The sequence below is a fragment of the Piliocolobus tephrosceles genome, chromosome 6 (assembly GCF_002776525.5).
Source record: "Piliocolobus tephrosceles isolate RC106 chromosome 6, ASM277652v3, whole genome shotgun sequence".
Taxonomy (NCBI): domain Eukaryota; kingdom Metazoa; phylum Chordata; class Mammalia; order Primates; family Cercopithecidae; genus Piliocolobus; species Piliocolobus tephrosceles.
The window spans coordinates 138,713,920-138,727,868 of record NC_045439.1 but is presented as its reverse complement, the minus strand read 5'-3'; the positions used below and the strand labels follow the sequence as shown (position 1 = coordinate 138,727,868).

The window sequence follows — 13,949 nt, the reverse complement described above, 5'->3', positions numbered from 1 at the left end:
TCTGCCTTCCAAAATGCTGGTATTACAGGTGTGAGTGACTGGCTACTTTTTTTGTTTTTTGTAGAGACTGGGTCTCTCTGTGCTGTCCAGGCTGGTCTCGAACTCCTGGGGTCAAGCAATCCTCCTGCTTCACCCCCACAAAGTGATGGGATCACAGGTGTGAGCCAGCACATCCAGCCTTTAGTGTTATCTTTAAGCAGCAGGATCACAAACAGCTGCCCTCAGCAATCGTCTTTACCTTCTCATTGCTTCCCTCACCCCACCAACCTCCATGGCTAAACCAGAACTGAACTTGCTACACTCCCTTCTTTGTTCAGCTCAGAAAATACAGAAAATAGTGCTTGATCTAGGGCCACTCACCTATCCCTCCAACTTATTCATTCATTCAGTTCTTATTTACTGAGAACCTGCTATACCATTTATATGGTGCTATTCTGGTGGCTTTAGGTATACAAAGATGCTTAGGACATGGATTCTGTGTCCAGAAAGAAATTGAGGCCAGTGATAACACAGATGCATGACAAAGAAGAATGTGGTTCCTGAAATAAAAGGCATAGATAGGTGCTATGCTAGGATGAGTAAGGAAGCTTTCTGAAGTAGGTAGAATTTGAGTAAGCTTTGAAGGATTGGGGGAGGTTTGAATGCTTGGATACACATTGCTAAATGATTGAATGAACATAAAAATGAACGAAACAGAGTATAAACTACAAATCTGCATATGAAGGGGGCACTGCGCATTTTAAGAAATCCCCTCAACTCTTTCATGATACGCCTATAAGTTTACTGGGATATAAGAGGCTACAGCACTGACCCCATTGGCCCAGCCATCTCACTATTTCTCATATCTAACCCTCACCCAAAAAGTTCTCTCTTTTTTTTTTCTTTTGAGACAGAGTCTCACTTTGTCGCCAGGCTGGAGTGCAGTGGCACCATCTCAGCTCACTGCAACCTCCGCCTCCCAGGTTCAAGTGATTCTCCTGCCTCAGCCTCCCGAGTAGCTAGGACTACAGGTGCGCGCCACCAGGCCCAGCTAATTTTTGTATTTTTAGTAGAGACCAGGTTTCACCATATTGGTCGGGATGGTCTCAATCTCCTGACCTAGTGATCCACCCGCCTCGGCCTCCCAAAGTGCTGGGATTACAGGCATGAGCCACTGCGCCTGGCCAAGAGTTCTCTGTAGAGGCAAAGAAAGAACTGTGAGGGTCCCGTCTACACTCGGGGGTGGAAGGTTCTGTACACTGAGGGGTGGGAGAGACTGATCTTTGCCCCATGGTGCACACCCCTAATGGTTTCTCTGCCATTTAGATTTATTCAAGCCAAAATACCTTTCTAAGGATTCATCGTTCATGGCTAATTTCAGAATGCACTTCTAACTTTCTGAAGTCTTTCACATCCATTTTCTTATTTAATCTGACTAACTCTGTGAAATAGACAACACTCATATTATTGTAGCTATTTTGCTAGATGAGAAAACTGAGATGCAGAATGATTCCATCACTTACCCACACAAAGATGGTGACAGAATCCTGTCTTCTCTTTTTTTTTCTTTTTGTTTAGAACCCTGATCTTATCTCCCTTCAGTTTTTTCTTTTTTTTCTTTTTTTTTTCTTTAGTGTTTTTGATTTGGTTTTACTAAATCCCATTTATTTTCCCAAGCATGAATAAGGAAATGAGGTCAAATCTATATTCCCTCGTGGCTCTATTTCATATTTCGACATTTCAGGCAAATGGACGTGAATGTTTGTCAACATTTGGGTGTGGCAAAATGTTGAAAAGGGGATATTCAGAAAGCACCTACTTGCCAGTGCTATTACTCATGAGTTCATGTATGTAACAGTAACAGCACTGGCAAGTAGGTGCTTTCTGAATATGCACTTTTCACAAACACATTCACCTCTCACATCACAACATTCTCCCTGCTCTTTCTTCAGCCCAGTTACCCCCACTTTCTTCTCCTACAATTAGCAAGAGGCTGAGGTAACAGAAGAGGATGTCTTCATGCCTCTTGCTGAAGATGAGCAATGGGATCCTTTGCAGCTGTTTATAGGAACTTCAGGTGGCAAACCATGGTAGCCGCTAGATGGCTTGTCCTCCTGACCTCCATTTGCTATTTCCCACTGATAAAGCAATTTGTCTTCTCGACCATCCATAACACATTTCCTGAACCACACGTTAGTCTTAAGTTTTTTAAAAACATTTATTCAACAAATATTTATTGAATCCCTTGTCCGAGCCCTACCTTCGCCCAGATTCTCTCAGGTAGAACGCACTTCACTTTAGCCCTTCACTGAATACAGTATTACACCCCAATCCACTCCATTTGTCTATCCTGGAAACCCAGAAGTCTACCCAAATTCCTCCCTCTCCCTCACAGCCCATACCCAATTAGCTGTCAGACCTCCTTCCTGAGAGTTCTCACATTTCACCTTGTCTCTGCACTCTCCTGCCTGCAGTCCTGCACAGCCTCCTGACTTCTGATCTGTTCCTCTTCCAGTACATTCACCACCCCTCAGCCAGAATGGGTTTCTGAGCAAAGCACATCATGTCCCTCCCAACACACTGGGAGCCCTACTGTCACCCAGTAAGAGTCCAAACTCCTTAACTTAGCGCAGCCTCCTGCTTACTTGCAGTCCAGTATTGTCCAATAGAAATATAATGCAAGCCATATATGTAATTTTAATTTTTTAGTAGCCACATTTTTTAAAAGTAAAAGAAACAAGTGAAATTAATTTTTTTTACTTTTTTAGACGGAGTCTCACTCTGTCACGCAGGCTGGAATGCAGTGGCGAGATCTCGGCTCACCGCAACCTCTGCCTCCCGGGTTCAAGCGATTCTCCTGCCTCAGCCTCCCGAGTAGCTGGGATTACAGGCGCCTGCTACCACGCCTGGCTAATTTTTGTATTTTTAGTAGAGACGAGGTTTCACCATGTTGACCAGGCTCTGGTCTCAAACTCCTGACCTCAGATGATCCACCCACCTCAGCCTCCCAAAGTGCTGGAATTACAGGAGTGAGGCACTGTGTGCCCTGCCGTGAAATTAATTTTAATAATTGCACTTTACCTGATATGCCTGAAATATAATTTCAACATGTAATTAATATTACAAATATTGGGGTGTTTTACATCCATTTTTTCAGACTAAGCCTTTGAAACCCAGTGTATATCATTAAACTCATAGCACATCACGAATCGGTCTAGCCGCATTTCCAGGGCTCGACAGCTGTATGCAGCTGGTGGCTACGGTCTCTTCTTGCCCTCTCATTTCTCTGGTTTTTGCACATGCCTACGAGACTCCCTAGCCCTTATATAGTCAGTGAATTCCTGCTTGTCCTTCAAGATTCACCTAAGTATCCCCTCCCCTAGGAAGCCTTCCCTGACCCTTTGGTCTGTTGAGATGTCGGCCCTCTGCAGTACTAAATCCCTCAGCATTTACCTATACCATTACACATGACAGTGTAAACTACTGCTTTACTTATCTGCCTTTCCCACTGAGAAGGATTTACCATGGAGATGATGAAGCTTAAGCTTCAGGGCTCATCAATCTCCTACACAAATCCCTTCCAAGGCTTGCACCTAATTTTGTGGCAATAGTTTTATATTCTTTTTCTTAGTGAGTATCGGGCCCCACAAAACCTAGATTAACTCCACCTCCTCCATTAGACTAAGCTCCTTGAGAGCTGGAACTGTGCTTTATTCAGACTTATCACAGGCCAGACCTATCACAGGCCTCATACAAAGATGTTCAATGAATGTTTGCTGAATGAATGTTGGGGTTCTTGAGGGATTACTCCCAGACTATCTCTCTTTCAGATTAGCATCAGCCAATTCTTGATTTTAATTACCATACATTCATTGGTGATTCACAGTTTTCTGTTTCCAGCCCAGACTTTGTTCCTGGGCTTCAGACTCATTTGTGCCACTGCCTCCCAGATATACCCACCTGGAAGTGACCTAAGCACCCAAACTCACTATTCCAAAGTGGGAACTCTTGAGTCTCCCTAAACTTATTATTCTTTCTCAGTGGATGGCACTACCATCCACCCTGCTGCTCAAGCCAAAAAGATCAGCAGCATCCTTGATTTTCCTGATTCTCTCACCTTCCATATCCACTTCACACTAAGTCCAGATAATTCTGTCTTAAAACATTCACAAATACGTACACATATAAACAGCCCACAACAGCCTCCTAACTGGACTACCTGCTTCCACTCTTGCACACCCACAATTCATTCTCTACTCAGCAGCTAGGGAGGACTCTCATTACTTCATTCACCTGTTGAGCTTGAAATAAAATCCAGGCTGGGCGTGATGGCTCACAACTGTAATCCCAGCACTTTGGGAGGCCAAGGCGGGCAGATCCCAAGGTCGAGAGATCGAGACCATCCTGGCCAACATAGTGAAACCCCATCTCTACTAAAAATACAAACATTAGCTGGGTGTGGTGGCGTGCACCTGTAGCCCCAGCTACTTGGGAGGCTGAGGCAGGAGAATCGCTTGAACCCGGGAGGTGGAGGTTGCAATGAGCCGAGATCGCGCCACTGCACTCCAGCCTGGCAACAGAGTGAGAGTTTGTCTCAAAAATAAAAATAAAATAAAATCCAAACTCTGTATCTGATGCACAGGGCCCTTCATGGAGTATTAGGTTGATGCAAAAGTAATCGCGATTTTTGCCATTAAAAGCAAAAGTAATGGCAAAAACCACGATTACTTTTGCACCAAACTAATAGCTCCCACCCTCTTCTCCAGTGGTATTCTGAACCTGTCTCCCTATTACTAACCACACTGGCCTTTATTCTTTCCTCTAATGTGCCAAGCTCTCTTTTCCAGCTCTGAGCTTTTGCAAATGCTGTTCTCCCTTCCAGAAATTCTTGTCAAAGGCCATGGGGTGGTTTCCCTTCTCATTCTGCAGATCTCTACTTGAAATTATCCTCCAAGAGACCTCCCCCACTCTCCCTCACTAAAGGGGGCCCACTATTATTTACAATCACTCTCTATGACATGCCGTGTTTATTTCCTTTACAGCACTTGTCATATGCTGCAATTAACGTCTTAGTTTATTTTACTTGTTTATCATCCATATGTCCACTCCCTCACACTAAAAAAAATTCTGTTGGCTGTATATTTCCAATTAATTCAGGTGGCAGAGCATCTAGACATTATGCTGTTCTCTGTAGAACACCATGAATATCTAGTTTCATATTGAATCCCATCACATGCACTAGGAGAAAATATTACTGGGTTGTATGAATGCATGTAAAATCTCAACTACAAGCTTACACATATCCATGAAAACAACCAACTGTTAAACTAGATGTGATCAGATGTTTGAGTTTTTCTGTTAATATTTGTTTGTTTCTTATGCATCCATTTTGTCATCTGCTAGCACCCACTAGCAGGTGAACATTGAAAGCTTAAGATTTATTTTTTTAATATTGTGGTTAGGTTTTGGTTTTGTTTTGTTTTGAGACATAGTTTTGCTCTGTTGCCCAGGCCAGAGTGTAGTGGCATGATCTCAGCTCACTGTAACCTACGCCTCCTGGGTTCCAGCAATTCTCCTGCCTCAACCTCCCAAGAAACTGCACTTACAGGTGCGTGCCACCATGCCCAGCAAATTTTTGTATTTTTAGTAGAGATGAGGTTTCACCTTGTTGGCCAGGCCGGTCTTGAACTCCTGGCCTCAAGTGATCCACCCACCTCAGCCTCCCAAAGTGCTGGGATTACAGGCGTGAGCCACCACACCTGGCCAAAAGATTAAGAAAATTTTATGAAGAGAAACCCTAAAACTGAGCATTCTACTCTTACCATCTTTTCCTGACAATTAGAGGGAAGCTGATTATTATTCAAAGAGTTGAAGAAGGGAACCCCTCAGCCCAGGCTAGGGTGGGCCCTTTGGCAGCACAGTGAGTTCCAGCTGCTTCCTGCACACAGCCCCTTGCCTCGAAAGCAGGTAGCTGGCTCTACAGGTCACTGATAGAAGCCCTTAGGATAAATGCCAACCCTGATAAGAAAGGGGAGGACCAGTCCCTAAACAGGTAGCAGGTTTGTCTGCTTGAGGTCTTGTTGATTGGTTTAATTTTTAAAATCCTGCCAGGGACCAGGTGCGGTGGCTCACACCTGTAATCCCAGCACTTTGGGAGGTCAAGGTGAGAGGATTGCTTGAAGCTAGGAGTTTGAGACCAACCTGAGTAACATAGTGAGACACACCCCCATATCCTCCCCACCCCCCACCTTCTCTACAAAAAGTTTTTGAAATTAGCTGGGTGTGGTGGCATGCACATGTAGTCCCAGCTACTCAGGAGGCTGAGGAGGGAGATTGCCTGAGTCTGGAAGGTCAAGGCTGTAGTGAGTCGTGCTTGCGCCACTGCACTTCAGCCTGGGCGACAGAGCAAGACCTTGTCTCAAAAATAAATAAATAAATAAGTGCTTCCAGGATGAAAATAGCCCCCAGTGCATTTAAGAGAGAATGGCAGACTTTTTCCCAGGAGTATTCTAGAGGGAATACTATGGATATGGAGCTTCCAAAGGAGCCCCAACTAGGCTCTTTTCTCTGCTTTGCATACCTTTTTGCCATTGGCTTTCCACAGGACTGTCTTGCTAATCATACACCTCATGCAGATGGCTGGTGCTTCCTGGCTAATCTAGTCAAGTATAAAAAAGGGCCCCTGCTGTCCTTCAAATACCAATAAGGCTTTTCAGCCAGCCTAGTGCCTCCGCTTTGCTGTCTGTTGGCTTTCTGTGACTATGCATGGTCAAGGCATATCAGAGATTTATCATTTTTGGCCAGAACAAATACACTGAGAGCTTCAAAACCAAGTATACTTGAAAACTAAGTTTCAGAGAGAGAGCCTGTGCTCAGAGTTAGACTGTGTTGATAACTACGCAAACATTTACCATTTCCTTATTGGGGTCATAAAAGGCATCCTCAAACCAATATATGTCAATCTGACAATGTTGTCCAAAATATTTTTAGCTTTGAATTTTTTCAGCCAGTGTCAAAAGTGAGACTCTAAAATACTTACTATATGTCTATGTTCGATGCTAAGTCCTTTATTTTTTTCTGGAAATATTCTTAAGTAAATTCTGATTAGAATCACTCCTAAAACACCTTTATCCTTATTCTAGATAATCAGGGCAGAATAAACAGTAAAGTGAAAGACCCTCAGATTCTGAGCTGTTGAGCTCAGAAATTCAACAGCTATCAGGTGGGTGAATATCCAGTAATAAAATGGATTGTTCTCTGCTGATTGTATGTTTCCAAGTTGCTCAGGAAGAAGAATACCTGCAAATATGTTGCTCTTAGTAAAATACCACGTGGCCATTCCAATTAGTTTATTTATAATCTGTAGCTGCTTTCACACTACAAGGACAGAGTTCAGTAGCTTTGACAGAGACTATATGGCTTGCAAATCCTAAAATATGTACTGTCTGGACTTTTAGAGAAAAAGTTTGCCAACTTCTGCATAGCTCATCCATTCACTTTACAGATGAGCAAACTAAGGCCTGTTGGAAAAGCAAAGTAACTTTGTAGCGTTTTGCCCAGGGTTCACTTCACTGCAGTTAATCTTCTCTAGGCTTGTCCCTTCTACTGGATACAATCCTTTTATTTCCCACACTGGCTTTCATTTAACTTAATAATAACGGTTTGTTGTATTGCATTGACTTGCCCAGGGTAACAGGAATAGTCAGCAGTGGAACGTGGCTTAAAACCCAAATATAGTGATTCCTGATCAATGGTAAGGATCACCAAGTAGCTGTGTAACTTTGGCTGAGTTAATTATCCTCTCTGAGCCTCAGTTTCCTCATCTGCAAGATGAAGGTAATCTATTCCTTGTATGGTTTTATGAGAAATTGTTAAGACAATGTATGTATGGAATAGGCTCTCTGTAAGCATGGATTCTCAACGCCTGACTCCGTTGTCTCACTAAACTGGAGTTCTGGAACTTTTAGGATTCCCTGAGGAAACTGAACTAAATACTTATGGAACTTCTTCTAAGAACAAGACACTGGGCTTGGCCCTTTAGGAGGTACAAAAATTAGTTCCCCATTTAGTGGCAGTGATAAGCCTGATGTGACCAGACTTATGATCTGGTTAAAGGGAAATAAGGCATCCTTGAAGGGGTGATGACATTTAAAAAATGCTAAAGGAGCCAGGTGTGGTGGTTCATGACTGTAATTTCAGCAATTTGGGAAGCTGAGGCAGGAGGATCACTTAAGACTAGGAGTTTAAGACCAGCCTGGGCAACATGGTGAGGCGCCCATCTCTACAAAATATTAAAAATTAGCTGGGCATGGTGGCACATCCCAGCTACTAGGGAGGCTGAGGTGGGGACTGCTTGAGCCCAGGAGTTCTAGGCTGCAGTAAGCTATGACTGCACCAGTGTACTCCAGCCTGGGCAACAAAACAAGACCCTGTCTCTTAAAAAAAAAAAAAAAAAAAAATTCATACTGGATCTATTTTGACAAATGAGAACAGAGATGTAATCATCCCTGTGCTTACTAATTGGCAAGGAGTTGCTACTAAAGCCCTCGAAGAGTCCCTTCAGTAGGTTATGTATTCTCTTTTGAAATCATGATTATGCTTCATTTGTCCCACAGGCTTTGCTTTGATGGTCTAACTCAGATCAAATGGAAAGTTCAGAGTTTGTAGAGTTTAAATAAAAGCAGAATTATTATGAGGGACTAGGAAGCAAGTCAGAGGCACTTTGGAAACTGCTGGCCTGTTGTACACCAAAGTATTAGGCATTTTCTTCAGAGGAGAATACCAGGACTTCATGGCCACCCCTGAGAACTTAGCAAGGCCTGCCCCAAGAACTGCATTAGGAGAGAGGTTCCTGTTTCCTTGTATTAAATTCTGTAATGCTCTAAGCCTCTCTTTCTTTTTGAAGTCTTTGGCTTCATGGAGGATAGTCTGGCGGGAAATAGCACTGAATGGGGAGTTAGGAGACTGGGTTCCTGTTCCAGTTCTGATACCTGCTGGCTGTATGACCCTGGGCAGGGTATTTCCTTTTTGGACCATCTGCAAATGACACAATAGAAGCTCAATTGACCAGATCAGACACATAACCATTGCGTTGGGTCCTGACAGAACTGAACTCACTTGGACATGGGACATTATCATAGAATGCTAGAGTTAGACAGGACCTTTCAGCGATTAGTTGGATTCTATCATTTCTCCCAGAGAAGGCAAAGGACCTGTCTATGGTCACACAATTCATTAGAGGCAGAATCAGATTAGAACCCAGGTTTCCTGGCTCTCTGTTCCATGCTTTGGCCAGAACAACATGTTATCTAAAAAGTCTAAAGGAAGTGCATTTAATCTCCCTTGCCTCACATATCTCACAGACACATTGCTGAGTTTGGTCTCCATCCTGCTCACTCATCAAAACTGCTCTGGATTAAGTAGCTAAGTCCTTCCACTCTGCATGCAAAATTCTGCTCACACCAGCAGCTTCTCTGAGACCTGGAATAGGCAGGCTGTGAGCCAACCCTTACCCAAACTCACCCTTTAGGAGCAGGAAAGAAGTGGGGTCTGTGTTCCCTAAGGTACCCTCACTTTAGAGTCTCAAGGAACAAAAAACTTGGAATGATCCGGGTGTGGTGGTATGTGCCTGTAGTCCCAGTTACTCCCAACCCAAAAAACCCAAAAAATTTTGGAATGAATTTTCAGAGACCACTCCTGCAACTAATCATCTTCCAGGTTATTGAATCATCCAATGAATTTAACAGGAAGGTCTCTCAAGTGGGCAGAGAAGATCTTGGAAAGGAACTCAAGGGTCAGGAGAAAGCCCCAGGATTGGTGCTCCTGGTGTCTGGTCTCCAATGCGCACAGAGAGAGGGGCTCTGCCCCCAGGACTAGCTTGTCAGTGGGTGAACAGAGCTCCCATCTTCTCTAATATTTTCAGAACAAAACAAAAATATAAAAGCCTCCCCCTTCTCAGACCCCATCCAAGTCTGGAATGTGAACTAACGGGATTAAATGAAAATGAGGGTGCTAGCTAAACCCTGAAAGCCATGCACATGGAAAAGATTATCATTTTTCCTCGATTGGCATCTTCTTGGACATTCTCCAAAGCCCAGCTCAAATGTCATTTCCAAACACCTGGTCATACCAACCCGAGCTCAAATCTTGGTTCCACTGCCTATTTGCTGTGTGACCTTGAACATGTGGTTTAACATCTTTAGGCTTCAGTTTCCTTTCCTGCAAATGGGGATCATAATATGACCAGTTTATTGGGTGATTAAGGGTTGAGCCAATGTCATGCTTACAAAGGCCCCAGCACAGTGCCTGGCAGAGAATAGGTACTCTATAAATGTTGAATAAATAGTAAGGGAACCAGAGCATTCATCTCTTGAGGTCTGATCCAGCACCTTCTCTTCAGGTCCTGGCTTCGCCACATCCTTTCATGTCAAAGGGGCTAGAGAAGCCTGAGCCAAATTTGTCCTTACCTTGCTGAGGTCTCCTAAGGCCATGACCTTAGCCGCTGGCCTCCTGCTGAGCTGCTCCTTCACCCAGGCCTCGATGTGCTTGTTCCACTTCATGGTGAACACATAGAAGGCATAGGCCAGCAGCAGCAGCAGGCTCTCCCACCAGGCAATAAGGCTGTCCAGGAAGAAGAGGATGAGCATTATCAGGTCAAGGATGTAGAAGGAGACATCACGGAATAAGGGCCACCAGGTGAGGTTGAGGATCTCTCGGGAGAAGAGGGAACAAGTGCCAATGACAAAGAGAATGTTGAACACAGCAGAGCCCACAATGGTACCGATGCCCACGTTGCTGTGGGAAATGAAGACACCGATGAGGGAGGTGAAGAGCTCAGGGGCAGAGCCTCCAGCAGCCATGAATGTGGCGCCTGCCACATCCTCGGAGATCTGCAGCTTGTCTGTGATGACACCTAGGGCTGGAACGAAGTACTCATCGCAAACAATGGCCAAGGCCACAAACACATACATCATGCCAAAAATGTGCAGGACCACCCAGCCCTGCCGCCGCTCTTCCACACTGAACAGATCTGGGGGGTACTCTCCCTTCGGGGGGAGGTCTGGCAAGATGGGAGGCAGCACTGAGGGACTGGGACTGAGCTCCTCTGGGAGCAGGGCCGTTGTGAGGCTTGGGGAGGGAGTGGTGGACATGGCTGGGGTTGGCTTCACAACCACACAGTGATGGACCTGCGTGGTCGGCTTTGCCCTGACCATGTGGGTTGTTGAGGTGCTGGGTGCTGTGTAAGGTTTCTTTGCCAGCCTCCAGACTGTGGCTGGGGCTGTTTCGATGGCTGACACACTGGTCCTCGGTGAGGGATTCCTAACACTCCAGGCAGCAGTGAAGGCTTTGGTTTCTGATGGGTTGCTGCCTGTCATGGTGCTTATTGTCACCTGCCCCTCAGAGGTGGCCGGGGTATGTGTCAGGACTGTTCCCTGGGGAGTCTTCAGGTTGTTCTTTCCCACTAACCCCCAGGGATGGGCTGAACTGTTACTTTCCACTCTTCTGGGGGGAGACAGATTGTTTTTTTCCACGATGCTCCTTGGAGAAGTCAAGACATTTGTTTCTACCTCATGTGTCAGAAAAGTTGGGGTGCTATCAACCATTCCCTTGAGAGTGGTTGGGGTGGTTTCCTCCATTATTCTCTTAAGAGAGTTGGTTTCCAGTATTTTATAGGTTGTTGTAATGTCACTGTCCTTCACTGTTGTCCTGGGGGTGGTCGCATGGCTTGTTTCCATTGTCATGAATGTGGATGAAGCGTAAGTGCCTACTCTTCTACCACGTGGGGAAGGAGTATACTTCACCTTTTCCCTGACTTGAGTTGGGCTGTAGCTCTTCATTTCTCCTGTGGGTGTTGGGGTATACTTTTTTACTATTTGTCTGCTTGAAGTTGAGGTGTAGTAAGTCAGTGTTCTCCTGGATGTTGGGGTGTCTTCTTTCCTTCTTTCTGTACCTGCTGCTGTTGGGCTATAATTATTCTTGGTTGTTGTTGGGATCATCTTTGCTGTCCTTTTAGGAATATCGGGAATATTCTCCACTGTCATGCTCAGTGTTGCTTCATCACTGCCCACTGAGGCTTGGGGTACCAGCATCTCGCCCCCCATTTCAGAGCTAGGTTTTGGAGGGTTGCTGCTCACCATCATCATCTCTTCACTGAGGAGGTCCCGGCTGGCCAGTTTTACAGGCTGATGAGAAGAGACTGCTGCCCACAATGAGGAAAGGCCCCGGGGTCTCCTAAGGTGCTGGTAGGTAGAACCGATGATCAACATTCCCAGTAGGAAGAGGAGGCGACTCCAATGAAGCCGCTTTGTCCGGAGTAACCGCCTATCTTGCGGCCCCATCCTCATCAATTTCCCCATGCTGGCCAGTTATATCTGGTTACAGAAGGCCTCTCATTCTGTCCTAAGATGGAGGCTACTCTGGGATTCAGGTTGGTGATCAGAGAAGATTTCTCCATGAAGCCCAGCCAGGGGGTATCCACAAACCTAGATGGTAGAAAAAGAGATTACTTACCACTAAGAGAAGATCTGGGATCCATAACAGCCTCATATGGAAAAAAGTGATAATAGAAGCCCCAGGAACACAAAAGTATAATGCATGGGGTCTTTGCAAGAGTAAACTACTCCTGTCCCCTGCTCCAGAGGAAAATGCCTACTCTTAAAAGAAAGAGTACCTAGGGGTCCTCTGTACTATGTAGGCCTGCCAGCAGCCCAGGTTCCTGAGCTGGGGCCGGAGTGCTCTATGGAGTCTCCCTGGGCTCTCAGCAAAAGATTTGCCAGTACTCTTCAGGTCCAAGCCTAAGATGCTGGGAGCTCAGTCATCAATAGCTGGTGGCAGGCCACAGGTCTCACCTTATCAAAGGCAGGAAGGAGGTAGGGAGATATGGCTTTAAGCTATAGACAAAAAGAGGCAGTAGTGGAGGGCATTGCCAGGGACATTAAGGCTCCATGTATTTTTCTGGACTGACTTAAAACAATTCCACCATCCAGAGTGGGCAAAGCTTAAAAGTTAATGTTATAGAGCTTCCCAGAGAATACAGCATGGTGGGAGGATCATGGGAAATGGAGTTGAAAGCCTAGACTCCCCGTTCTGCTGCTTACCAGCTGTGTCATCCTGGACAGGCTGAGCCTTGGTGCCTCATCTGTGAAATGGGCATGATAACATATATATTCGTTATGCAAATATAATCTCTGGAAGGACAAGTGGGGAAGGGAAACTGAGGATCAAAGGTCAGAAGGCGGCTTATTTTCACTGTATAGTCCGTTAGTTTGACCTTTTTATCATGTGCATGTTATAATATTTTAAATTTAATTTAAATTAAATTAGAATATGAATAACAACAGTGTCAGGGGAATGTTGAGAGAGTAAAAACATATGAAAAGCATTGAACAGGCCAGGCATGGTGGCTCATGCCTGGAATCCCAGCACTTTGGGAGGCTGAGGCGGGCAGATCACTTGAGGTCAGGAGTTCAAGACCAGCCTGGCCAACATGGTGAAACCCCATCTCTGCTAAAAATACAAAAGTTAGCCAGGCATGGTGGCACATGCCTGTAATCCCAGGTGCACAGGAGGCTGAGACAGGAGAATTGCTTGAACCTGGCAGGCAGAGGTTGCAGTGAGCTGAGATCACACCATTGCACTCCAGCCTGGGCAACAGAGCAAAACTCTGTCTCAAAGGAAAAAAAAAAAAAAAAGAAAAGCACTGAATGGAAAGGTTAGTTTTACACAAGAATGAAGGAGGGAAGAACATGAAAGGCCCACAAAGAATCCTCATTTTATAAAGAAGGGTATTGAGGCCCAGCCCAAGTAAGTATTTACTAAATCTCTAATTAATGTCCACACACTACTACAAAACAATAACTGGAAATGATTGGTTTTGCATATGACATATTAGAAGTGAGCTGAGTGACCCATGGAATCTGTCTGGCACAACTCCTCGTCTGAGACGTGAAAACACAGAGGTCCGGAGAGGA

The 13,949-nt window shown here is 45.0% G+C and overlaps 1 protein-coding gene across 4 annotated transcripts in view; it reads right to left on the bottom strand.

Moving 5' to 3' along the window:
• Positions 1-13,949, bottom strand: part of SLC24A1 (solute carrier family 24 member 1) — a 38,211-nt gene that overhangs the window by 23,730 nt on the left and 532 nt on the right. For 2 of the 4 annotated variants that reach the window (XM_023220813.1, XM_023220812.1), the window contains exon 1: positions 10,446-12,459. In XM_023220813.1, coding sequence (XP_023076581.1) covers positions 10,446-12,335 — 1,890 coding nt within the window. In that variant the 5' untranslated portion in view covers positions 12,336-12,459. Of the gene's footprint in view, positions 1-10,445; positions 12,462-13,949 lie in introns of those variants that run through there. The other 2 variants (XM_023220811.1, XM_023220814.1) reach the window with 2 other exon arrangements.